The sequence below is a fragment of the Hibiscus syriacus genome, unplaced genomic scaffold (genome assembly GCF_006381635.1).
Source record: "Hibiscus syriacus cultivar Baekdansim isolate YM2019G1 unplaced genomic scaffold, ASM638163v2 tig00110940_pilon, whole genome shotgun sequence".
Classification (NCBI taxonomy): domain Eukaryota; kingdom Viridiplantae; phylum Streptophyta; class Magnoliopsida; order Malvales; family Malvaceae; genus Hibiscus; species Hibiscus syriacus.
Window position 1 is genome coordinate 818,619 of NW_024062923.1, and position 27,688 is coordinate 846,306.

At 35.0% G+C, this 27,688-nt stretch overlaps 5 protein-coding genes and 1 pseudogene across 5 annotated transcripts; all 6 read right to left on the reverse strand.

The window, feature by feature from the left end:
* Positions 1 to 13,349: 13,349 nt before the first annotated feature.
* Positions 13,350 to 13,835, reverse strand: LOC120147474. Its single transcript, XM_039160847.1, has one exon. It carries the CDS (start codon positions 13,833 to 13,835, stop codon positions 13,350 to 13,352), a length of 486 nt encoding a protein of 161 aa, XP_039016778.1.
* Positions 13,836 to 14,167: 332 nt separating this feature from the next.
* Positions 14,168 to 14,670, reverse strand: LOC120147607 (auxin-responsive protein SAUR68-like). Its single transcript, XM_039160937.1, has one exon. It carries the CDS (start codon positions 14,653 to 14,655, stop codon positions 14,239 to 14,241), a length of 417 nt encoding a protein of 138 aa, XP_039016868.1. The 5' UTR covers positions 14,656 to 14,670; the 3' UTR covers positions 14,168 to 14,238.
* Positions 14,671 to 15,870: 1,200 nt separating this feature from the next.
* On the reverse strand, positions 15,871 to 16,284 carry LOC120147475. The gene has a single exon (XM_039160848.1). It carries the CDS (start codon positions 16,282 to 16,284, stop codon positions 15,871 to 15,873), a length of 414 nt encoding a protein of 137 aa, XP_039016779.1.
* Positions 16,285 to 16,352: 68 nt separating this feature from the next.
* LOC120147477 lies at positions 16,353 to 16,727 on the reverse strand. The gene has a single exon (XM_039160850.1). The coding sequence runs from the start codon at positions 16,725 to 16,727 to the stop codon at positions 16,353 to 16,355; it is 375 nt and encodes a 124-aa protein (XP_039016781.1).
* Positions 16,728 to 17,475: 748 nt separating this feature from the next.
* LOC120147718 lies at positions 17,476 to 20,770 on the reverse strand (annotated as a pseudogene).
* Positions 20,771 to 23,916: 3,146 nt separating this feature from the next.
* On the reverse strand, positions 23,917 to 26,783 carry LOC120147478 (cleft lip and palate transmembrane protein 1 homolog). Its single transcript, XM_039160851.1, has 10 exons — positions 26,521 to 26,783; positions 26,291 to 26,434; positions 26,063 to 26,177; positions 25,865 to 25,959; positions 25,586 to 25,689; positions 25,469 to 25,494; positions 25,167 to 25,357; positions 24,560 to 24,779; positions 24,276 to 24,443; positions 23,917 to 24,180 (listed from the first exon to the last, which is right to left on the reverse strand). Exons 1-10 carry the CDS (start codon positions 26,731 to 26,733, stop codon positions 24,038 to 24,040), a joined length of 1,419 nt encoding a protein of 472 aa, XP_039016782.1. The 5' UTR covers positions 26,734 to 26,783; the 3' UTR covers positions 23,917 to 24,037.
* Between the last annotated feature and the right edge of the window lie 905 nt (positions 26,784 to 27,688).

Below are 27,688 nucleotides of genomic sequence, written 5' to 3' on the forward strand. Positions count from 1 at the left end.
GGATTCACTCAAATCACTCGATGTGTTTGGGGTAAAGAAACCCTCAATGTCAGAATTGTCACGGTATTACCATAGGCCTGCAAGTAAATCAAATCTCCAATACTAATAAGAACAAAATGCATAAATCAAATGGTCTTTTATTGGTTGTAACATGTCTTAGGTAAAGGTGGGGAAAAGGCTAAAAATTCAAGGCAAGGAACTGACAAATAATAATCTCAACTCCATCAAAACATTAAGCACAACAATATAAAAAGACGACATATCAAACAACAAATTTCTTGTCGAAATGCATTTTTTTCTTTTTCACACTTTTGTTGTTTTGTTTTCCATTTTTTTCTTCCATGTCTTTTTTTTTCTCTCTTTTTCTTTCGAACAACTCTTTTTTTTCGAACTGCTGTTTTTTTTCTTCTTTCTTTCATTCAACTTTTTTTTGATGGAGAATACAATGGTAAAATTATTCACTTGCCCTGAAAAAGGTAGAAAAGATGGATAAAATAAAAAGGTTCGGGTTTATAAATATGGTGAAAATAAAGAAACGAGAAAAGGCTCAAAAGTGGTTAACTAAGTAGGCTATTTAGTGGGAAAACGGAATGGTTAATCCTAAGGTGCCCAAATCATCTTTAAGCACTATGGTCATGTGTAATCTCGACAATATTTAACATGCAGGTTCTAGAATACCAATGCCAAATTCGACACACTCAATGAAACAAAATGAGAGCGAAAATGATATGCTCGTAAAGGCTCAAATCTCACCAAATTGTTTCATGCATTGAGCTAATCACATTTCAACCAACGAAGTCATGAAATATCACAAAAACACCAACTTATCACAATTCATGTTATTCGCTATCAAGAACATCCTAACCTAAACAATTATGTGTTCCCAAACAAGCATAACATTCCAAAAAAATATTCAACAAGACAAAAAAAATTCAATGAAATTTCCGACAAATCCAATCAACACATACTAGCATCGAAACATAAAGATAAGTAAGGTGAAATTCAACCCTACACTCTACTCCCCCACACTTAAAGCGTTTTACCTCAAAACGAAAACTAAAGTGCAAGAGAAGGAATAGAGTACTCCCCGGATTTCATGTCTGTTTTGTGTGCGCACCGTCGTGGAGTAGAGAGGAGCGGGTGGCATAGAAACTCGTTAGCAAAGGCGTAGGGGTTCAGTGATGCCGTCGGTGGTGAGGAGAATAAGGGGCGACAATTTTGCGTTTATTTGGGGATGGGTATCGAGTTGATGGGTTTAAGTTTGGTTTCTGTCGTGGGGTGTCTGAATTGGAAGTAAATGGGGTTTTTGTTTTTGTGTGGATAAAGGGGAGTTTAAAAATTAAAAGGTGATAGAGATAGGGATGGTGAGGTCTATGCTAAAAGGAAATTGAAGAGAAGAGAGAATTGGGGAATGATGGGCGGCAGAAAGATAGCAAAAGGGGAAAGAATTTTTCATAAGGGTTTTGGTAACATGCGTTGACCTTCAAAAGGTTGTGCTAAAGTGCACCGTTTAATGAAACGGTGAGCATGGGTCTTTCCTTGTTCCACTATTTTACGTTTTTTTACTACTGCTCCTGGGGTTCCGAAATTAGCACTATTCGACTGAAATTTCTGCAATTCTTCGTCGTTTAAGTTTGAATAAAATTATTCGGTTCCTGTAAAAATAAAAATAAAAATTAAATTAAATTAAACATGCTTGAATGAATAAAAATAAAATGAAACAAAAAGTAAAGATAAAAATAAAAATATAACGGAATTGAACACAATGGGCTGCCTCCCATGAAGCGCTTTTGTTTAACGTCGTTAGCTCGACGACCTGATTCAGACTATAGGTTTCGTGACAGACACTTCCACTTCATTCGCTTTTTCCAACTAAGAAATTCTTTATGAGAAATTCGAAAATTCTCATAAAGATTTCTTCGGATTTTTCCTAAATTAAAATTCTTGTCGAAAAGAATGTCCGTCAAAACATCTTTTTTTACCAAAAATTGATTTCTTCAAACGATTCCTCGATGGTTTCGACATAATTTTTGTGCCTACAAAAGGGAAAGTGAATCAGTGTTTAAAGGAGTTAAGATCAAATTCGAATCAACAAATGAAATATTTTTCAACTCCCTTATGTCATCTTTTTTATCATCTGATTCCTTGCATAAATAATCAACAAAGTTAGATTCATCATCAACAGGTTTAATTATGCTAAAAAAATTAATACTATGCACATTATCCGGATATCTCATTGCTTTATATACATCAAACTTTATGATCTCACGGTCAAATTCTATAGTTAGAATACCGCTTTGAACATCAATTTTTGCATTTGTCGTGCTTAGAAAGGGACGACCGAGGAGGATTTCAGAACCAATGTTGTTACGATCATTTTCCATATCAATCACATAAAAATCAGCAGGAAAAATTAAGTTTTCTACCTCTACTAGAACATTTTCTATGAGTCCTTCAGGATAAATAATTGATTTGTCGGCTAGCTGAAGTGTAACTCTCGTCTCCTTCAAGGCTTGATGGAAATTAAATTATAGACGGAGAGAGGCATTACATTGATAGAGGCACCTAGATCGCACATAGCTCGCTTGATTTTAATCTCACCAATTTTACAAGGTATTGAAAACATACCTTGGTCTTTATACTTCGGTGGAAGCGGTTGTTGGAAAACTGTTGAGACGTTCGCACCTAAATCCACTTTCTCGACCCCGATTGTAACATCCTAAATCAGGGTCAGTGACTAAATTGCAAATTTTAAAAATTATGTGCTCGATTTTGAAATAAGTTAATAGTTCACGGATTTAATTGAAGAAAGTTGATGTTGGATTTAATGGTAAAGTTTGGAAATAACAAGGGTATTATGGTCTTTTCTAAGAGAAGATTTTTTTTATTCTCTTTTAAGGGATATAAAAACGTGGGAAAGGAGATAATTTCTCCAGAGTATTCTTCAGTCTTCTTCTTCCTGCTCTCCACCGTGAAGCCTTGTATAAGGTAAGTGGGTCTTCAGTTGGTTAATTCTTTCGTTTTAAAGCTTGTTTTGATTCTTGGGATGTTAAGAAAGATTAAGGAAAGCTTTAGGTGGCTTAAAACTCAAAGATTAGCAAGTTATGAGAAATTAAGAAAAATGAGTTTTTAAGTGAATTTTTGAAATAGAAGGAGTTAATATATTTTGAAGTTTAATTTGACTTGTCAAGGGTTAAATTAAGAGATATGAAGTGATAGAATGGGTTTTAGAACATGTTGGAAATTTAGTGTGATTCTTGAATGCCATGTAAATGATAGAATTTTGAGTTTAAAGAAGTGATTATGGAGTAGAAATGAGTTTAAGTATGTGTATAAAAATTAGGAATATTAAAGGGAGTGAAGTATAAAGTGTTGAGCTGAAAATGAAGTGATTTTCGAGCTAAAAATATGATTTCTGGGCAAGGGGAATCGGTACCCATTCAAGGGGAACCGATACCCCTTCAAACGAACAAAAATTTCCAGAATGTCATGAGGGAATCGATACCCCCTTAGTAGGGAACCGATTCCCCCTAAAGGAAAAATGTGAATATTGGTTTAATAAGTTCGTTTAAGTTGCTAGTATCCAATTACAAGGTGTAGGTATCTAATAATTGCCTCAAAATGTACATTTATGTAGATTCTGCGCGTAAAGCAATTTCGGAACATTTGGCAAGTAAGATCGATCAAGGGAAAGATAAGAGATTGGAATTGACTAGTGAGGCCAAGGTGAGTGCATACTAATGATATGTAGTGTTTAATGGAAATAAGACTTGCGATGAGTCTATTTCCTAGAGTAATATGCAAAAAGTCATGGACATGATTATGTGTTGTTATAATTATATGTGATTATCTATATTACATTGATTGTATGTATGCATGACTAAAGATAATGATATGCTTTGTATATATTATGTGATTATGAATAGGTAGAAAGGAAACAAATGATGATATAAGAATCTATTATAAGATATATGATATGAAAATATGATAGTGAGCTATGTGAAATAACTATGAGATATATGAGTTATATAGAAAATATATGCGAACAAGATATGACATCTATGTTTATATGAAACAATGCAAGGTGATATGAGTTATGTGAGATATGAATATAAAATCATATGAGAAGTGAAAAGAATTACATGAAAATAGACTAAGTGATTACATGTATATGTGAAAGAAGCTATGAGATTATATGAACATGTGATATGATATGGAATACATGGTTACACATACATGTGGTATGTGACAGAAGAGAAATGACAAGTAATGTGAACTGTTAAATGATAATGCCCATGTTATGTGATATGAGAGCTAGGGTATAGTTGGCATGCCAAGGGTCGAGGGTTTACCTATGTTCTTCGGAACATATGGACTGTTTACCTATGTTCTTCGGGACATATGGACTGTTTACCTATGTTCTTCGGGACATATGGACTGTTTACCTATGTTCTTCGGGACATATGGACTGTTTACCTATGTTCTTCGGGACATATGGACTGATTACCTAGGTTATTCGGAATCTATGGACTGGTCCTTCGGGACATTGATCGAGCTGTGGTGACATCATATGTGTGCACAACCTCAATGTACTCACATACCTTAAGTTCTCACTAGTGTACATGGGCTAATAAAGTGATTAAACAAGCATACTGAATGTGATATGTATACGATGGGTTTATAAATGGTTATCAAAGGTAAGTGGTTTGAAATGTGTTACATGAACCATATGATGTTATGTGTGTTTCTTAATGATAATGATAGAGATTATGATAATGATGGTATATGTTTATGTATGCTTTATGTTATATGAAATATTATATGTTTTATATGCCTCACTAAGTCATCGACTTAGCGTGTGATTGTTTCACACGTAGGTTTGGAAAGCGAAAAGAAAAGTAAAGAGGAACAAGACATGTCAGTTCTCCTTACCGAATGTCAGATCAGAAGAGAGGTGAATAATATGTACTTTTTTATATAAAGTTCTAGTTGGCATGTAATCAAAAGAATATATTGTATAAGCTCTGAATAATTTTGTAAATGTTTTGAATAATTTAAATGTTATAAAAGTTTTTAAATTACTCACTATTTTATACGAATAAATTTTTGAAAAGTCAATGTGACACTTCGGACTCGTATCCTGGTCGGATACGGGTTGGGGGTGTTACATTTAATGGTATCAGAGCTACGGTTTAGCCGATTCTAGGCTAAAAACGAAGTCGAAAGTGTTTTAAAAAGTGTACATGCCAACACAAAGTGAAAAAAAATTATGATCTGATAGGGTAAGGAGTGTGTTATCTTGTTAATAGAGTTAAATTGTTATGTTATATAAGATAAGTTAATACTGAGAATGAGTTATGAGATATATATATATGTTTATATAATATGATAGATGATATGTGAACATATACAAATGACATACGTTATATGATATGAATTGGATGATCATATGCACACGTGATATGTGATAGAAGTAAGGATATGAGCACATGAATATATGAGAGCTTCCAAAGTGAAGCACAAGGCGATAGACCTGAAGGTAATAGCATTCACCTGCCCTGGCCAGGCAAGGAGAAGAGCGAAAACCTCAGGGAATGCCTGTATAAGATTAGAGAATGATTCATTATGTTGAATGATATTCCGATGTGTTTTAAATTGTATACTTTGTTAACTCATAGAATGAATGTATCGAATAGATTTAAGTGCACCCGAGTTCAAGGGTGAATTTGAGAAAGGTTCTGCTGTTACAGACCTTTGGATAAATGATATGAAGATAATGCTAGAAGGTGTTCATTTCTCCAAAGATGAGAAATTAAATTGAGAAGTTTCGTTACTACGTAAATAAGATAAAATATGGTGAATGAAAGTGTCACCATAAGAAAGTTAAAAGATCTAAGGATGTGGCTAGAATTGTAGAAGAGTTCAAGAATAAGTGAATCAGTGACCAGTTTATAAGATAAATGCAATTAGTGTGATGAATTTGAAATAAAGAGATAATACTGGGTATAAGCAAAATGTGGATATTATAAGGGTTTGCATTCTAGATGAAAAGAGTTTGCGTTGGCTAACCAGTTTATGTGACGAAAAATGTATTGAAATTAAAGGATTTGAAGATATTATTAGGATAAGTTAACCGAATATGAAACGGATATGGATATAGTTGTGTATCTCGACCATGTAAATGTGATGTAGTGAATGAGACAAGGATTCATATGGTTAAGGAAAGTTATAAAGTAATAGAAAAGTTTAAGCATCAATATATATCAGCAATCAGTTTATAAGACAGAGAAAGTTAGAATGCTTAAGTTTGAAAACAGAGGAATCGTAACGTGTAGGGATACGAATGTAGTTTGATAAGTCGAAGAAATTATTGTTAAGTTATTTGAAGGAAAAATGATGTATGTAAGTGAGGTATGGAGGGTTTGTGTCTAGACGAAAAGAATATTATTGATGTTAAAATTGTTCTTTTCAAGAAGTGATGAATTGTATTAAAGATCTAGAGAGATCTCAGAAGAATTAAGAGAATTCGTATCTCATAAAAATCGACATTATCGAAGAGAGACATAGATTATGATTGTCAATTACAGACTCGGTTTGAATTAGTTGTATTCCATAGAAAAGGATCAAAACTTGATGAAAGACAAATACGCTTGAATAGTAAAGTCTGGTACTGGAAGATTAAATAAGGAGTTAAGAATGAATATGAAGTTAAGTCAGAAGGGGAAGTAATGGATTGGATTAAAAGTTCTGCTAGAAAATAGGTAAAGTAGAATTATTTAAAAAGTATCAAGTGATATAGGTGCATTGATGATTGATTTATAAGATAAAGGAAATTGTAATGCCTGAGTTTGAACCTAGGAATTGCATTGTGAATGAGTAAGAATGTGAGTTGAATGAGTCAAATAAATTAATGCTGAATTAGTTCGACTGGAAAGAGTAAAGGATTAATATGTTTGAAGGAAGTCAAGTATGTGTGTATTATGATTTGAATAAGGACTTTATGAAGAATAAGGTATGTGCAAGGAGTGTTGATTATCAAAGTTATGAAGAGATGATAAAGATTAGTAATCAGAGATGAGCATAAGTGAGAGGAAAAGAGTATGTGAGCATGAAAGAAAATATATATGATTTGTGTATAAGGAGATTTTGATTTTTGAATGAATAAAGGAATAATGGAATAAGGAAATGAAAGGAAAAAGTTTAAAGAATCAGATGTGATAAAGGTTATGTTTCTTGGTCAAGGAGATTTAGTCAGAGGAATAAAGAATAATTTATATGTATTAAGGAAATTTAAGAAGTAATTAAGCGTTGATGGAATAAAAGTTCGTTATTACTTCAAGGTAATTAAAGATTGATAAGGAATTTGATTGATTGATGATTTTGAGTGATAAGAACTGATGATATTGGTTATATGATAAGTGACATGATAAGGGATGTAAAAAAAAGTAGTTGAAGAACTAAGGGAAAGAAAGATTAAGTAAAGGAAACAACATGAGAACATTAGCAGACTTGTTCTTATCAATGTGTGCAGTGAAAATTCGAGGACGAATTTTCTTTTAAGGAGGGGAGATTTGTAACATCCTAAATCAGGGTCAGTGACTAAATTTCAAATTTTAAAAACTATGTGCTCGATTTCGAAATAAGTTAATAGTTCATGGATTTAATTGAAGAAAGTTGATGTTGGATTTAATGGTAAAGTTTGGAAATAAGAAGGGTATTATGGTCTTTTCTAAGAGAAGATTTTTTTATTCTCTTTTAAGGGATATAAAAACGTGGGAAATGAGATAATTTCTCCAGAGTATTCTTCAGTCTTCTTCTTCCTCCTCTCCACCGTGAAGCCTTGTATAAGGTAAGTGGGTCTTCAGTTGGTTAATTCTTTCGTTTTAAAGCTTGTTTTGATTCTTGGGATGTTAAGAAAGATTAAGGAAAGCTTTAGGTGGCTTAAAACTCAAAGATTAGCAAGTTATGAGAAATTAAGAAAAATGAGTTTTTAAGTGAATTTTTGAAATAGAAGGAGTTAATATATTTTGAAGTTTAATTTGACTTGTCAAGGGTTAAATTAAGAGATATGAAGTGATAGAATGGGTTTTAGAACATGTTGGAAATTTAGTGTGATTCTTGAATGCCATGTAAATGATAGAATTTTGAGTTTAAATAAGTGATTATGGAGTAGAAATGAGTTTAAGTATGTGTACGAAAATTAGGAATATTAAAGGGAGTGAAGTATGAAGTGTTGAGCTGAAAATGAAGTGATTTTCGAGCTAAAAATATGATTTCTGGGCAAGGGGAATCGGTACCCATTCAAGGGGAACCGATACCCCTTCAAACGAACAAAAATTTCCAGAATGTCATGAGGGAATCGATACCCCCTTAGTAGGGAACCGATTCCCCCTAAAGGAAAAATGTGAATATTGGTTTAATAAGTTCGTTTAAGTTGCTAGTATCCAATTACAAGGTGTAGGTATCTAATGATTGCCTCAAAATGTACATTTATGTAGATTCTGCGCGTAAAGCAATTTCTGAACATTTGGCAAGTAAGATCGATCAAGGGAAAGATAAAAGATTGGAATTGACTAGTGAGGCCAAGGTGAGTGCATACTAGTGATATGTAGTGTTTAATGGAAATAAGACTTGCGATGAGTTTATTTCCTAGAGTAATATGCATGAAGTCATGGACATGATTATGTGTTGTTATAATTATATGTGATTATCTGTATTACATTGATTGTATGTATGCATGACTAAAGATAATGATATGCTTTGTATATGTTATGTGATTATGAATAGGTAGAAAGGAAACAAATGATGATATAAGAATCTATTATAAGATATATGATATGAAAATATGATAGTGAGCTATGTGAAAGAACTATGAGATATATGAGTTATATAGAAAATATATGCGAACAAGATATGACATCTATGTTTATATGAAACAATGCAAGGCGATATGAGCTAAGTGAGATATGAATATAAAATCTTATGAGAAGTGAAAAGAATTACATGAAAATAGACTAAGTGATTACATGTATATGTGAAAGAAGCTATGAGCTTATATGAACATGTGATATGATATGGAATACATGGTTACACATACATGTGGTATGTGACAGAAGAGAAATGACAAGTAATGTGAATTGTTAAATGATAATGCCCATGTTATGTGATATGAGAGCTAGGGTATAGTTGGCATGCCAAGGGTCGAGGGTTTACCTATGTTCTTCGGGACATATGGACTGTTTACCTATGTTCTTCGGGACATATGGACTGTTTACCTATGTTCTTTGGGACATATAGATTGTTTACCTATGTTCTTCGGGACATATGGATTGTTTACCTATGTTCTTCGGGACATATGGACTGATTACCTAGGTTCTTCAGAATCTATGGACTGGTCCTTCGGGACATTGATTGAGCTGTGGTGACAGCATATGTGTGCACAACCTCAATGTACTCACATACCTTAAGTTCTCACTAGTGTACATGGGATAATAAAGTGATTAAACAAGCATACTGAATGTGATATGTATACGATGGGTTTATAAATGGTTATCAAAGGTAAGTGGTTTGAAATGTGTTACATTAACCATATGATGTTATGTGTGTTTCTTAATGATAATGATAGAGATTATGATAATGATGGTATATGTTTATATATGCTTTATGTTATATGAAATATTATATGTTTTATATGCCTCACTAAGTCATCGACTTAACATGTGATTGTTTCGCACGTAGGTTTGGAAAGCGAAAAGAAAAGTAAAGAGGAACAAGACAAGTCAGTTCTCCTTACCGAATGTCTGATCAGAAGAGAGGTGAATAATATGTACTTTTGTATATAAAGTTCTAGTTGGCATGTAATCAAAAGAATATATTGTATAAGCTCTGAATAATTTTGTAAATGTTTTGAATAATTTAAATGTTATAAAAGTTTTTAAATTACTCACTATTTTATACGAATAAATTTTTGAAAAGTCAATGTGACACTTCGGACTCGTATCCTGGTCGGATACGGGTTGGGGGTGTTACACCGGTAAGCTTCCTTTTAGTCATACAGAGATCCTTCAAAAACTGGAAATACCTTGGAACTTTCTGGATAACCTCAAGGAGAGGTATATTAACTTCCACCTTCCGAAGTACGTCTAATATTTCATTTTCCTCGGCTTTTTATCCTTTTTGACTAACCTCGATGAAAAATATGGTGACACGTCATATGGAGATGGCGTCGGATCGTCCATTTGTTCTTCATCATTCTCTTTCTAGGATCATGCGTCATCAGTCTTCTTCTCTTTTTGGACTGCTTGGTCTGATGGAATAGGTGGCGCCACTACTGTACCACTCCGAAGAGTGATGGCACTGACGTTTTCCCTCGGGTTTACTTTAGTTTGAGATGAGAGTTTACCTTGTGATTCCATGCTGCTTACGGTTTGAGCTAGTTGGCTCATCTGCTTGTCTAACTCTTGTAGGTGGGCTTCGGTGCGATTCTGAAACTTTTCCTGCGAAAGCGCTAACCTCTCGACAATTGATTCTAGTGATGTCTTCTGCGACTGTTGTTGTGGTGGAGGTGGTCTCGATTGATAGCTTTGATTTGTTCTTGAGATTTGAGCATAACTAAAATTCGGATGATCCCTTCATCCTGGGTTATATGTCGAAAATTTTTCGACTACATTGACTTGAGCTGCTGCATCATCTTGAATTAGTGGACAACCGTCTATCGGATGATCAGATAATGCACATATTCCACATAATCGATTTTGTCATGTCTTTCCTACAACAAGAGGGTTTATAACTTCAGTTAACTTATCTATTTTATTTTCCAAGGAAGATGAACGTATCTCATGAACCCTTCGAGAAGGTTCATTATTTGTGCGGAACTGTTGGGAATTTGTGGTCATCATCAATATTAAGTCTCTAGCCTTAGTAGGAGTCATATTCACCAAGGCTCCACCGCTGGCAGCATCGATCATCTTCATTTCCAGGGGAGATAATCCTTCATAAAAGTATTGAAGGAGTGTTTGTTCGGTTAACCCATGTTGTGGGTAACTAGAACATAACTTCTTAAACCGCTCCCTGTAGTCGTAAAGTGACTCTCCATCAAGCTGCTTGATTCCAAGTATTCTCCTTCCTAATTCACTTACTTTTGCCGCAGGGAAAAACCTGTAAAAAAAAGACGAGTCATTTGAGCCCATGTAGTAACAGAATTAGGAGGAAGATAAAATAACCACTCTTTAGCCGAACCGGCTAAGGAAAAAGGAAAAACTCTAAGTTTTATTTGGTCCTCGGTTACTCCTTGTGGTCTCATGCTAGAGCAGACCATGTGAAATTCCTTGAGATGTTTGTGTGGATCCTCGTTTGGCAATCCACAGAATGTAGGGAGGAGATGAATAAGGCCAGTTTTCAACTGGTATGGAGTTTCACCTTGGGGAAAATCAATGCACATAGGTCCTTGTTCAGTGGGTACCGCGGCTAACTCCCGAATAGTAAGTTCGGCCATCGGATTTGTATTACCTGAATTTGATTCTTCTTCTAGGTTTGTTTGTTGTCTCTTTCTTTCCCGAAGTGTCTGTGCGTGGAGTCTCCTAGCTTTAGCTTCGATCTACGGGTCGTACTCCACTAATGTGCCCGGATTAGTCCTGGTCATAAATCAAAAGCAAATAAAAATTAGTAACTTTGGCGAAGTCCCCGGCAACGACACCAATTTGACAACTGTCGTTTCGGTGTCAAAACAAATTCCTTTTTCTCAATTAATAAATAAGGAAATATGTAGTATAGAGAAATAAGGGTCGAATCCTCAAGGACTTAGAAAATCACAAATTTATGTTTGAATGGTTTTTAACCAGTCGAAAAATAGTAAAATGAGGGGTTTGTAATATGAGATTTAAATAGTAAAAACGATTAAATAAATTAAAGCAATTAAAGTAAAAATAAGATGATGAATATTGTGAATAAATACGGTAAAAATCACCTCAAGCTTCGCTTTGATTCAATTTCCTTTAAATCATCGAATAAGATTTTCTCTTCGGGATTCACATCGGTTACTTTGTCTACAAGGGTTATCCTCGTGACTCTATCTTGTATACCGAATACCCAAGGCGATCTTTGATTCCGGCTTCGGGAATTGATTCTATCAACATCAATTGTCGTAGATCAATTACCGTTTAAGTTCGTGGCGACCGACTCAGATTGTTGCTTCGATAACCGTCAATTCCGATCTCAATTCCCTCTTGGCGAAGCTATCTCGCCAATTGTGTTCCCAGGAAGTCGAATTGCTTTCTATAAGCTGAATCTTCCTCTCACACGTTTAATCGCAACAACCTCTTGACCAAAGTCAATCTTTGATTTTGAAAACTGTTTTGATTTTAAAAAATAAGTACAGAGATTGAGTGAGATATTCCGAAGATATTAAGAGATCGTTTCAATTCTCCCGTTGGAATTGAATCATCGCGACAGCTCTCGGCTTTTGAAAAGTTTAACTAAGCATGACAAAAGTCATACTTAGTATTTTGAAAACAAAACTTGAAAATAAAAGAAAAAATGGAAAAACTTGAAAAGTAAAAAAAGAAAACTAGAGAGAAAAGAAAAATGTAATTTGAATGATGAGTTTAGGCTTACCCCAAGTGGGTATTTATAGCCTCTCAAAGCCTAAAGGATAAACAAAGAAAATAATAAAATAATACAAAAGATAATTGTTTTTAAATTTAAATTCAAACTTAAATTATCTCCTAATGCAACTCTACTCGTCAATCTTCCAGAAGGCGTGCGGATGAAGTCTTCTAGAAACCGCCGCTGACTGGACCTTCTAGAAACTGTCACGTCAGACCGCGTCTTGCCCAGAGTCGTGCCATATCTCCAGCGTGACCAAATAATAATAAAAAATGCAGAATTAGCCTGTTTTGTCACAAATTCTGGAAAGTAATGACATGCACGAAAATAGACATAACACAACCAAATCAACAACAATAATTCCACAAAATCGAAGAAATAACGAACAAAAATTAACTATTCTGAACACTCATCAAAGACCTTCATCGAGATCTTCGATGCACATCTCTGATTTTTGGAGCTTATTTTGCACATTCTCAATATGTTTCATGTTTCCTGATTTAATCAAAGAACACAATGTAGCTTCGGATTTCGTGATTTCATTTGTTTTTTGTTCTTCCTCGCACGTTACTCTTTTCTGGTGCATGAACTTTGAAACTAGGGACCATCAGCTCGATTTCAATTCAGCCTTTGGACCTGAAATGAAGGACAACAAGGATTCTAACACTCTGATGGTTACTGCTTCCACTTGTTTTAAGGTGCTAATCACGGCTGCGGTCTCGTCATCATTGCTGAAGGAAGAGCTGCTAGGTTTGTTCTCCATATGCTTCAAGTTCTTTAAGGCCTTGGCAGATTTCCTTTCTTGCTGCCTTCCTAGAGGTTAAGTATTTCCTAATCTCGTTAGCAATCCCTTCGACACCACGTCTTCGACGCAAAATCGATTGAAGTTCTCGTGTGCATTCCTTTGTTTGCAACAAGGCATCTTTAGCAGTTCCACATACATCCAGGAGCCTAAGAGATCCATCCAAAAGTTGTTCGACCAATTTCCTTTGCTCCTCTTGAGCTAGAGCTTGTTGAGAGAGAGGCAATTGAAGAAACATATCAACAGAGTCATACAAATCTTGAAGACAGTTGAGCTGATGTACTACTGATGACGATGTGGAGGCCGACTGAGATACCCTTAGTCGGTTCAGATTTTCATCGATTTGTGAAGTGATGGGGTGTTTCCTTGAAGGCAAGCTGTTAGAACGAGCATGGAAAGAAGGTTGGACATTCAAATGAGAGGTAGCCATTTGGTTTGTTTTAGAAGAAAGAAGGCCTTTCAATTGTTTTTCAAGTCACTCTAGCTATTTGCTGTCTTCCCATTACCATCTGCTGAACATATATATATCACAGCTTGAGGGCAGACAGGAGGAATCTCATCCTCTTTAAATATAACGTGGACTTGATTTAGATCTACATGATTGTTGCAAAAAGTTCGTGTTCGGTCTACTCTCCGCCATCAAAACAACTCATTACCCATATCTTGCTCAAAATCATTTCCCAAGGAACAATCTTTTGTTAATACACCATGATACATTTGAATAATTTACAGCTAGAAAGAGAAGTTTTTGTATGGCATAATCATTTTCACGATTCAGAGCCAATTTAATTATAATCCACAAACAATTGACTGTTGATCTGCATGTACTTGATTCAAGTATCTGAAGATGTACAACGATAGGCAGTAATGGAATTGAGCACTGCTCTCTCCATATCCTGAGCCAATCCTCGTTTCACAAGGGAGACGATGTATTTCATGAGCACCGAATCACATGGCAATGTTATAGGCCCATCACTGGGCAATCCAAACTCCTCTTCAGACATCTTGAAGAGTTCACTGAAAATGCAGCTGCTGAGAAACGCCAACGGGATCACGAATCGTCTCTTATCCGCTGTGTAGACAACAAAGCATCCTTTATCAACTACTGATGGCTTATTAGAATGATCTGCAGCAGCTCTATTTTTATTAGTCCTTGCTGCTGCAATTCTTTTACTTCCAATGTCTGCTACCCTCTGCCACTTGCTTGTCGTTCTGATAAGCTTCTTTGAGGTAATCATGCTGGCTTCCATGCGTGTTGCGGATGAAAATCTTAAGAGAAAAGAGGGGAAAAAATGAGTCGATTCGTGTATGATTGCTAGTACTAATGAGGAGAAGGACATTAGTCTGTAAATTATACAGGAGGAAGAATAACTCCAAGCTATGCCGGCCTTGTGTTGGTAATTTCAAAGCTGAAGCATGTAATTTCGAGTACTGGAATCTAAGTTTACAACTTGGTTCCAAATTGTTTCGATGTTAGTCAACAACAACAGGGAATTCCAAGAGTGAAATTTGTCATGTCCTTATTAGTATGGAATTCATGCGTTGATGCTGTAACTTGAAAAGAAAGAAAACTGAACCATATATTCAACAAACTTGACTAAACCACATGGTGTACTAAACTTTGTCTTGTGGACTAAAGCCAGCGGATAAAACTATGTAAACAAGAAACTTGCAGATGACTACAACAAGAAGTTATCCTAGATTTGGAACTTTAATGTTAACGTGAGACTGTTATTATTTAGTTATTCGTTTCATTAAGATACCGAACGACGAAAGTACACGTGGAACAAAAGGAGAAGAAACAAAACAATTGCATTGAAAGGAGAGGTGTTCTTTTATAATGATTGTCAACCGAATTGAAGTCTTGTGTTTAAGCTTAGATTTATTCTTTATCGATAAGAACATCATAAGTGTCAATTTTGTCTACAAATGTATTACCACAAACAATATCATGCATAACACGGTTCTAGTCATCAATAACAATTCTATATAATGAACTATGCACGGGTGGTTTTAAAATTGCTTCCACAGACAGTGGCTAGTTTTATAATGTTAGCCTCAATTATTTGGAAACAATGGGTCCGCATCTGAAACTACTTTATGCAGTTATTATTGTTTAATCATTTGAGTTCTTTAATAATGTCCTGAATTTCTTGCCATGCAGGAGGCAGGCACGCTCAACTTCTATATATTTTGCCAACTTACAGAAACAAAATGGCTGGATTTTAATTATGATCAATGCAGGATTATTAAGCTGTAAGCATTATTTGATAGAACCGTTATTAAAATCTGATATAATATAAAATTAAATAATTTAAGATTTATCATGCTAAACCATCAATAATAAAAACTATGAAAGGTAAGAAAAAGAGAGAATATGTGGAAATAAGACTGTAATTTTTTTTGTTCTAAAAATTGTGTACATGTAAATTATACTTTTATGTACAATTAGAAGGCAAAAGATTTCAACAGTTGAGGCTGTTGAGAACAGTGACTCTAGCTTTGATCAACCTCCTGAAGAAGCTTTCAAGACCTTCATCGAGATCTTGGATGCACATCTCTGAGTTTTGGAGCACATTTTGAACATTCCCAACATGCTTCATGTTTCCTGATTTAATCAAGGAACGCAATGTAGCTTCAGCATTCACAATTTCATTTGCCTTTTGTTCTTCTTCCTCGCACATGACACTTTTCTGGTTCATGAACTTGGAAACTAGTGACCATCGGCTTGATTTCAATTGAGGCTCTGGCCCTGAAATAAAGGACAACAAGGACTCTAGCACGCTGACAGTTACTGCTTCTACTTGTTTTAAGGTGTTAATCACGGCTCTGCTCTTACCATCCTTGTTGAAGGAAGAGCTGCCAAGTTTATTCTCCATATGCTTCAAGTTCTTCAAGGCCTTGAGGTTAAGTGTTTCCTAAGCTCATTAGCAAGCCCTTCAACTCCTCATCTTCGGCGCAAAATCGATCCAAGTTCTTGTGTGCATTCCTTTGTTTGCAACAAGGCATCTTTAGCGGTTTCACATACATCAAGGAGCATGAGAGATCCATCCAAAAGTTGTTCAGCCAATTTCCGTTGATTCTCTTGAGCTAGAGCTTGTTGAGAAAGGGGCAATTGAAGCAACATATCAACAGAGTCATACAAATCTTCAAGACAGTCGAGCTGATGTCCTATCGATGACGACAATGTAGAGGCCAACTGAGATTCCCTTAGTCGGCTCAGATTTTCATCGATATTTGAAGCAATGGAGTTTTGCATTGAAGGCGAACTGTTAGAGCGAGAATGGAAAGAAGGCTGGACATTCAAAGGAGAGGTAGCCATTTCCTTGTTTCAACTCAGTCTAGCTATTTGCTGTCCTGTCATCATCATCTGCTGAATATACATATCACAACTTTGAGGGGGAGACAAGAGGAATCTCATCCTGTTGAAATACCAAATACAAGTAAGGTGGAGTTGATTTAGATCTACATGATTATGGCGAAAATGTTCATGTACTGTCTCCTCTCCACAACCAAAACAACTCATTAACCTTATATTAATGTTCTGTGGTGCACAAGGGAGGCATGCTGGACTTTTATAATTTAATTTGAGGAAAGCGTTTAGTTGGCCTTTTATGTTCTTCTAAAACACCGTGTCCGCATTGTTTATGCAGTGTCTCCCTCAACCACCTCTCCAACTCAGTAGCATTCAACTGGGAATAAAGAATAACAAGTTCATTACACTAATATAACGTTGGATTGATTTCTGGTTTTTTTATTTTGTTTTCTCTTTTATATTTATTAGAGAGTGGTTGAAATATGTGTTCAATTTAAAATAAATTTTCTTTCATTATAATTTTTATGATATAATTAAACACAACAATATGTTATATTCAGTACAGATGTACATAGACAGATACACGATCAGAAGATGAAATGGCATAAATAATATGCTCTACAATTGTTATTCTGGCAAATCTCCTGCATTAAAAGAATCTCTTGCTTATATACATATTTTTCGTTTTTCATTGCTTAAATTAAATAAACTTGACAAATATATTTCATTTTCTTTTTTCATTGCTTAAATTAAATATATGCAAAAGGAAACAAAAGAAGTGGACAGAGAAACAACTGCCTACATGCCTTTTAAGGCAGTTGCTATAATATACACATCGATTTAGGGCACCCATATGACCTCCCATGAGAAACACAACTTATCATCAAAGAGGAGTTTCCAAAACTAGCTGTCCAATTGTTGGGAGTCGTCTGCAGTGTGTCTATCTGCATCTGTAGCAAATGAACTTTGCAGGCACCGCAGTCGAGTCATTAATCCCGGAACATCTTGTGTGCTGCCACACCCCACAAGCATCGCAAGCCAACATCCTTTCTCCGTCATCATCCTTAGCTCCACAGATGCAATCCACCATCCACCTCTCCATTCCTCTTTCCACCCTAAATTTATAAAGCCCGGTTTTCCCTAGGCATCTCCCTCGAACTCGAACTGATCCTGTCGATCCCAGCAAGAACTTGACTTGGGTGGAATCCTCGACACTGCTTTATCCAAGCAGCTCTTCGGCTTGGAATCTTCTGAATGCCAAATATAATACCTGGAAAGCCTTTGAAGCTTCCGTCTTGAGGTCTGATACAGTGGCATTTACACAGGTAACACTACTAGTTCTGCAGGTGGATCGGGGGTAATTTCTTCGGATTGATCTACAAGCTCCAACTGGCATGAGTGGCAAACTACAGCTCCATTCCCACTTGTCGGCTTCTCGTGCTCGTAATCTTTCACAAATTTCTGGCAATCGAGGAGCTTCTCAGCTGAGCTGATGGCAAGATTTCTTGTCAGATCAGGTCCGTAGCTCAACATGGTTTGAGGTTGGAGTATGGATTCATACAAGAATTTAAGGTCCTTCTTAAGGATTTCTTCAGACGGGGGACAATTAGCAACACAAAAATCATTGGAGGTGGTGGTTATGGATATATTTTGAGCCTCGAGTCTGTACAGGGTCAAAACTACTAATTACAGTGCGTACGGTAAGAGATGTTATTCTATAGCAGATGATGAATTAATAATAATTTTATGACAAATTCTTCAGGAATTGAATAATACCTGTACTCGAGAGCACCTGTATCAGGATTCTGTCTTGCATTAACAACCATTCCTTCCGCTGGCAGTTTCCCACCAAGTTCCATGACGCAATGATCAAGGAGTGCTGGAGGAGCCACCCTGCCTAGGAGCACGGCAACTTACCCAGTTGGACACAGAAACTGCCCGAAGCACTCTAAACATGGCCTCTCCAACCCGTACAACTTCAGCTCTATTTCATGATAAAACCCCAGAAGAAGTACATGTCTTTTTGTAGGTAGTATCCCCAACCTTAGAGTTAGATTTGTGAGCATCATGGATCAACCTCATCAAAAAACAAAAGAGGTCCCTTGTATTTACAAGCTCATTCTTTGTTACAGACCGGTAAAAGGAGATTATGTGTTGCAAGCAAGTGCTGGGTTTCAATTCTTCTGGAAGAAAGATGGATAACGGAAGGCTAGAAAGAGTTTCAACAGCTGATTTATAGGCATCAAATGTCAGGGCAAAACTACCAGCACCAAATTCATAACCCCAATTCCCATACCATGGACAGCCTTTGGTAATGGCATGAAGTAGCCGGTACTCCAACCAGTACTTTTTTGAAACATCCATCACACTGACCTTCCTGTTTGTATGGGATGATACGAAATAGTAAGCTAAACTCAATACTATGACTAAGTCCAATCATGCAGCTAAATGCATCCAAAGTAATATACAAACAGATCAACGGCATAAACAAGATGAAGAGAAAAAAATAATAATTTTATCCAAGAATAAATTTCATAACAAAGCCCATAAGGACGACATATAAAGAAAAATATCAGCAGATATTGACATGCCCGATTTTATTTTACTTGAATGTTTTTGGCCAAAGAAGAACTTACAAAAGGAAAATCAAATATGTCAGAATTTCTTGACATATTTTTTTAGCAATTGATGACAAATACCACATTTTTTTTATAGAAAACGCCTCATTAAAAACCCCTTCATACCAAGGTGAAACCCTAATAGCGGAAAGAGGAAAAGAGTGCCAGGAATTTTATTACAACTACCGCAGCAACCAAAGATAAAAATACAATAAACCACCACTGAAGATTTACTGTTCGTAACGAGAAGGGAGGATTTGCGGAGCATAGACTAGATTTAATAAAATCATCGAACTCGACATAAGCATTTTACAAAACCTACGTAAACAGCCTATTTATTGCATTATTTTCAGACACGTACAAAGAGCAGAGACATCTCCACCTCACACAACCAAGAAAATTTAAAAATACAATTTGCAAGACAAGAGCAGCCAGTTACTGGACATGTAAAGATCAAAGGCAGCAAAGCACTAGGATTTCTGACCTGACAGCAAGGGTTTTACATAGTCGATCCCAAAAGTCCATGATATGACATCCTGTAAGAACCCTTGAACCCCCTTCCCGGCCATTGACCCTCAGAAGATGACCATAACCATTAGAATGGACTACACCATGTAAGAGATGACTGGTGTCCTCCAACTGCTGATACACCCAATCCTCAACATCATCAGTAATCATTACATGGCTGCATGACTTGCACCTGCATAGATGAATGACGCATGAAGTTACATCTTATTAATAACATAACAACTTTGTAAATAAATTAGCATGATCACTCATGTAAATCCAGCACAACATGAAAGGCATATAATAGCCACTTAGCCAATTTGGCCAGTTAACACAACATGCAAGGCATATAATGTTTCCCGTGCAAGCTAAGAGATACATTTTTTTCATTAAAGGAAATATGCAAAATTTCACTTTTCTAAGGTTGATCTTGAAAGGGATATGATCACTGTCAATTAGACGCTTAATGACCTACAAATTCAAGATAACCTAAGAAAACATGTGACAATCATACCCCTGCAATTAAAGTGAGTTCACATGTGTGGGCAATGACACAGCCAAAGTTCGGGCCAGCTATGAAGTTAGGTTGGGGAGTAGACAACTCCAACAATCTCAGTTCACAAATAGAAGAAATAACATGCATATACATAAGAAATGGACATAGGAAAACATATATTTCAGTCCATAGAAACAAATACAAGAAAAGGAGTAGACCTTAATTCCGAAAAATGCAGGACATCTCCTCAGCGGACACACGATTTAGGGTAGCCACCAATGGAATTACCATCAGCCTTAAAGTGGTAGCGTTTTGAACATACTGGATGACCACTCCATCCTAAACATGGGGAGCACAACACTACAAAAAAACAGTTTCCCCAAACTTCTGCCTCTAAGAATTTCATTTATTTGTTAATGACGCTATAACAATAAGAAATTCACAGTAACATACAAGATGTGTCATACTACGAGGAAAAGTCACAACTAATCTTTGTCATCTGTTCCAACACAAACCAGGCATATTGGTTAATTTAAGTAAATTCAATTTTAACCTAGTTTTGATCATCCGTACAAACCCATCCAATAAACATCTGCCTCTCCATCAAAGAGACCAAAATCTTAATTTTGAATAAACCAAACCAAACCAAACTAGGTACCTTTAATTACTAAATAATAATTGCATCCACTTGTAATACAAGAAATTATAATTTCTGTATATTCTTGGCTAGTTAGGTATTGCACAATTTACTGAGAGCACCACATAAATTATAACAATTTAGTAGGTTCATTATCTGAAAAACAAATGAAAGAGATTTCATCACGATTAATTACACGTGTAATTTCTCCAATTCCTACATTTATCCTAAGAATTGAAGAATTTTATTCTAATTAAAATGGCTCCTCAAACATATTTCAGTTGTTTTATTCTCAAATTCAATTATTTATGATACCTAAGAATTGGATAAGGTAAATAAAAATAATAAGGTAAATTATATGTTTAACAATTAAATTATTACTTTTGTTCCATTTTGATATATTTTTTTAATTATATATAACCATTTAGTTTATGTTTAAATTTAGTATCATATCTTTAAAAAAATTAACAAAACCGTTAACATGACATTTTTTTATATATTTTTTAATAATGATATGACATTACCTTATGATCGTTAAGTTTTTAACAAAATAATATCAAAACGAAATATAAACTAAATGTTATATATAATTTTAAATAAAAAAATTAACTAAACGAGTAATTTGTCGTAATAATAATAAGTGTAGAGCAACAGCCCCTGAAATAACTCTTATTTACGATCGCCTACCACTAAAAGACAACTAGGATGGGTGTTATGGTGAAATAACACAATCCACCATCAAAGACACGAGGCGCTCAGTAAATATATAATTTAATAATCCAAACTCAAATGGGGAAAAGCGACGACGGAGGCGTCAAGAGCGCGTGCTTCGTCAGAAACGACTTGACATTGGACCGAAAAGGCGTGGAAAAGCTGGATCCGGAGGCACATGAAGGGAAGGTGAGAAAGTCGTAGAGATCGGCCGTTACTCTCCTCTTCATTCTCTTCGTGGGCAAGCCGTTGACTACCATAGTGAAGATGGTAGCGCGTGTGTAAGATTCAGAGCACGTGAGTACAGATCTGATGGAAAGAAGGAGAGTATCGAATGGAACGAGGAGGTGGTAGCCGATAAAAGGATCGGAGAGGAAATAGAAGAATTGGGTTGTTATTTAGCGGCAGTGTTGGAGTGAGCAATGTGCTTTTGTTTTGATCATTAAAAACAAAGAGAGAAATGGAAATCAGACAATCAGAAGCTGAGATGCGATATGATGATATGACTAATTTTTGGGTTTTCTCTTCTTTCCACATCATAAAATACTAATAAAGGAACTCAAATTTTACCTTAAAAAATTCGACCGCAAATAGGTTAAACTAGATTTGATTAAAAAAATTAATAAATTTATCAAAGAAAAACTAAATTTAAAATGATTTGAGATTGAAATAAAGGTAGAGTATAAATTTTATTGCGTATTTTTTATATTTATTTATTCATTAAAATTCTAAAATGTAATTTTATTATTAAAATGTTAAATTAAATTCTTTTATAAATATGAGTTTTATTTACCCGAGAACAAAAAAACCGCTTACAAGTTACAACCAACAAAAGAATACCCCTTATACAAGATTCAACTCCATACAAAAAATTGACAGATTTTACTCTATCAATTAGTAAAGTTATCAATTTACTCCCTCTACACACGATAAATAAAGGAACTTTAAGCAATTTCCATAACGATCGCAATGAAAGACATGTTCCTAAGGCAGTTAACAACCCACCTTAGTTCTCAACGTCAGTCTCTCACCTCACGCTGCAAATGACAAACTTGCAACACTTTTGCCCAAACGACTTCACAAAAAAGTGCAACCAAAGAAGACACAGTCCCTTGACTTTAACCCACTCTCACAAAGAACACAGCCAACATCCATATCAAGATTAAAGGAGACCATCTTATTGTAAGAAGTCCCACCTACCACACTCATTTACCAAAAAGTAGACCCTTTTTAACACATATTTATCCGATCGAACAAACCACGGAGAAACTTTTTTTTTCTCAAGATTGATTTGATATTCTTATAATTATTTTTATTTTATTTCATTCTTATATTTTATAGACATTCAAATAACATTATTTTATTCAAATAAATAATACTATAAAAATAAACTTATACGTCCAAAATAAAATTATAGATTAAGAGTGAAAAAAGTTTAATAACAAATAAGCCTTTGATATTTATTTATTTTGTCAACTACACCTTGCATCACCGTATTAATAAGGGTAAACTACATTTATGACCACTTAACTATGAATGAATTTCATTTTGACCATTAATCTTTGAATCTTATCAATCAAATCACTTACCTATACGAGTGTTGTCAATCAAGTCATCAATCATTAACATCTATAGAGAAACTGGCATAATTGTTAAAAAAATTAGTATAATTACACATTTAAGTTTTAACAACCATATTAGCACATCAACCCCGAATATATTAAATCTATTAAATCAGTAACTATACTATTTTTTAACCACCACATCAACTATTCGCTAAATGAAATTTACTCATAATTAAGTCATCATGGGTGTAATTTACCTCTTAATAAAAATGTTAAATCCGAGAAAAGACTTTGCCATTTCATATATAATCACTCGTTAAATAAATTTTTATGAATATATTGTTTGAAGGAAAATATTTTCCACTCTTGTGATACTGGAATCTAATATAAACTTTCTATTGACATTTTTTTCAACCATGACACTTATAATTCATAAAATAAATTATTATCAAGTAAAAAGAAAAGAGAAAAAGGGTTGGACCATCTCTTGAAGAAGATGATTAATGTAATTGTAAAAAGTTAAAATAAAATTTCTTAGAAAAAAAAGTTGAAATAATTAAAAAAAAAAGACATGAATGCAACTTCCAGGAAGGTTGGTAGTTTATGTCTTTATATGGTGGGTTAAATATCCAACAAAATCCAAGGTTGTTGTCCTGCTACGGATCTTTAACCCAAAATTTTCAACAACTTTCTAACCATCCAAGTTCCTAAAATTCTTATGGAATAGTACAGTAACAATCTTTTACATCTTTTGTTCTTTTTGCACTAAAGAGTGGCTAACATCAATTGGTTTTCTTGTCATCTTCATTGGCAACGGCAGCCGTCTGATCATTATCATCCTCGCCGCCGAAGCCGAATTCGTTTATGCGTTTCTTATCCACAGGATATATCCACCTCTGGTACAGGTAGATTAAAAATATAAGATCTGCAAAAAGTTTAAGCATCACTGTCAGAACCAGAATCACTCCATAAGTGTGCAAGGGAAAACAACACATTTAAAAGTTGTTCTTTCGTTTTTACCATCACGGAAGACGGAAAGCCGATGAAGCGTTGGCATTTTTATGACGAATGCAAAGAGATCATCGATGATGGTGTTGAGGAACTTGTAGGTCATTTGCCTCCAGGGTAAATGAGCCACGGACTTGAGTTTATAGTTTATGAATAGTTGAGGGCACATCATGATAAAACCTGCCAAAAACACCGGATAGCAACATCAGACTTTCACTATGTTAATAAGTTTTTGTTGACGGTACGTAACCCACGGTAGCATCGAAGAAAGAAACATGAAAGGAGAGATGGCTTACCAAACATGTATACACAGCTCGTGAGTGAAGAGAGAATCCAAGAATACCAGCTCTTATGACGCTCATACATGAGGGAGTAAATGGAAAAGCATATAACAAGGAAGAAGAGCACATAGGATAGGTATTTCATCGCAATATCATCGTATTCCTTAGTTTTATTGCTTGCATACGAATCACGATCTCGGAACCGTAACATGGGTATCCTTCCACTTCTATCAATCTGAAGATGACAAGAAATATTACAAATTTTGACAATAAGTTAACAAAAAGCTGGCAGATAAAATAAACCAGATTTAGCCAAGATGTAACACCATCAAGTATGAAAAATCAAGCCTCGAATAAAAGGTAATGACAGCATATATTTGCAATCCACAAAAATGGTCTTTCAATGTAAAATACTTATTACAAGTTAACTCAGTTAATCAAGAAGAAAGCATGATCATCATCTCAGAATCAGGAAAGTTCAACATAAACAAGGATATTATTCAGTATTGAACTCTCAGAATATACGCATCTAAAAGCAAGTCCTTTTTTGTTTTCCCTTCCTGGGAGGATGCCCACAACGCAAACAGTACCAAGCAAAACAACTGCAAAATTGAGCTCATACCTCTATGTGCATAGCTTTCCCTATTTTCCAAAACTCGATGCAACATCCAATTCCCGAACTTGCAAGTATCATCCATGATGTCTCATTATCAAGTAGATAAAGGAAAACAATGAGCTGACACAGAAAGCTCACTACAACAGACTTTGCAGACAGTCCTTCCATAGACTTATTCTTGTTCCAAAATTGGATATCTGCAGAGAAGAAAACCAACATCCTAAACACATGCTTCCAAAGTGTATAAGTAATAAAAAACCATCCATGTAGAGATAATTTTCCCCCCAAAACTACAGAATTATTTTTACCATTCTTGAAAGCCAAGAATTTCTTTATTTTCCAAGAAACACAGGAATCAAATCATGCCGAATAATAAAAATAAACAAAACCAAAGTGCGCATTTACAGAACATTACGTAAACTTACCGTGTGAAATCTTCAACCAAGTTAATGGTAATATTTGGCTTCCAATAAGCCATCCACTCTTTAGGGCCATCATCTTTAGATTCAGTTTCAGCATCATCAGCCACCTGAAGCAACATGATTCAATACTAAGATCATTATATTACTGCAACACTCAAGGGAATTCAAAGCACCTACGAGAACAGAAATGCATGACAACCTAGCGTGAAGAACATCAAACAAAACTCAAAGTTCACACATTTCATCCATTGATGAAATAAGTTATACTAGTAAAGAACAAACCATAGCCACGGATTCAACTCCTTCACCATCTTTGGTGTTCCCAAGAAGACTTTTCTTCTTATCTGATCTTGACTTGGGTAAATATGCCACAACAGCTGAAATCAATAATAAGGAGGTTACTTGATCACCATTAATTTCCAGCAATTAGAGAAAAGAATCATTTGAGAGACAGAGGGAGGGAAAGAGAGAGAAACTCACAGTGAGTCCTTCCAAAGGCAGCTTGAGGCTGGTATTCAGGGTCATTTGGATCTGGAGGGTAACCCGAGCGTGCAAAGAAAACGTGGGCATAGAGACTGCCATTGTTTTTCAGGGACTGCAAGATTAAAACATCAACTTCTTAATGTATCCAACTCTAAGAGAACAACAACCAAATTGCAAGCATGCAAGCAAGCAAGCAAGCAAAGGATGCATTTTCAAACACCTGACCTGAGGAGGATAATACTTCATAGAAAGAGTACGGGTACTTTCAGGACCCCAAGTGGCATAAGGAATATTAGTTTCATGCCACACAAGAGCTTCGTTTCCAAAGTCATTGAACTTTTCGTGCTCAGAAAGATAAAACCACATATCCTACCAAAAGACGAACACAGTCATTTAACAAGGAAACTATCGGTTTGGGTTGGTCAATTTAGTGAATTTTGATGTATCCGACATACCAGGGGTTCGCCCTTCTGGAAGAGATTGTTGATGAGGGTAGAAGGCTCGGCGGTCTTTTTTGGAGAAAAGAATTTGGAAGCAAAATACCAAAACACGGCGATCCTAATGATTCCGGTTAATGTTTTTCCAAATCCATTTTGTTGCTGCTGCTGTCGCGGCTGCTCTCCTCCTCCACCGCTTCCACCTCCGCCCGCTGCTGCTGGCGGCGCCATCTTTTTCTTTTATTCTGTTTCTCAGATCAAATTAAAACAAACATAGAAATACAAAAGAGAGGGGGAAGTCTCACGTTCTCCGGTTGCACTTGTATATCTGTTTTGAGAATCTTATATTACACTTCTCGGTTCTCACTGGGCTCTTCTTTTCTGCCAGAAGGAGAGAGCTAGAATGTTAAAGAAAGTCTTGAAGTACATTGTTCCTTTATATAATATGTTACTTTAGGATAAATTAAAAACTAAGCATTATTTTTAATTTTATATAATTTATTTTTTAATCGTTTAATTCTTTTTCTACCACACACAACAAAATGATTAAAATATTTATAAAAAACAAAATCGAATGAAGTAAACTAATAACATCTATTATTTTTAAAAGAAATAAAAAGATTTATTAAAAAACCAATCAATAAAGATTAATTATAATAATAATATACCTTTTAATGAGACATCTAAATTCGAATTCTAAAATTAATATTATTTAGAGAAATAGTCACAAACTTTAATTACATCAAAAGTTAATTTATGAGAATAATACTAAAAATAACATTTTTTCTTATCAAAATAAAATTTAAATAACATTATTTACCAAAACAACATTCTTTTGATAAAAATGCACCAAGTGGATAGTGTTTTTTTAAAGATATTTTGTAGATGAACCTCTATTGACGTAATAGATCTTCTGGATGGTCTCTCACATATTAACTTAATATAGGATCAAAATAGGGAAAAAATGCTAAAATCTTAAAAATTATATATGAATTTTATTTTTAAAAAAACAACAACACGTGTAGTACATGATAGAAATACATTTGCACGAGTTGGATACAAGTCGGTCGAACAAAGACGGTGACACGTATATGAACTTTGTCTTCAATAACTAAAGATTAGTAATTATATTTAATTACTTTAAAAAAAACTCAAATATAAACAATATGGGACTCGAAAATATCAT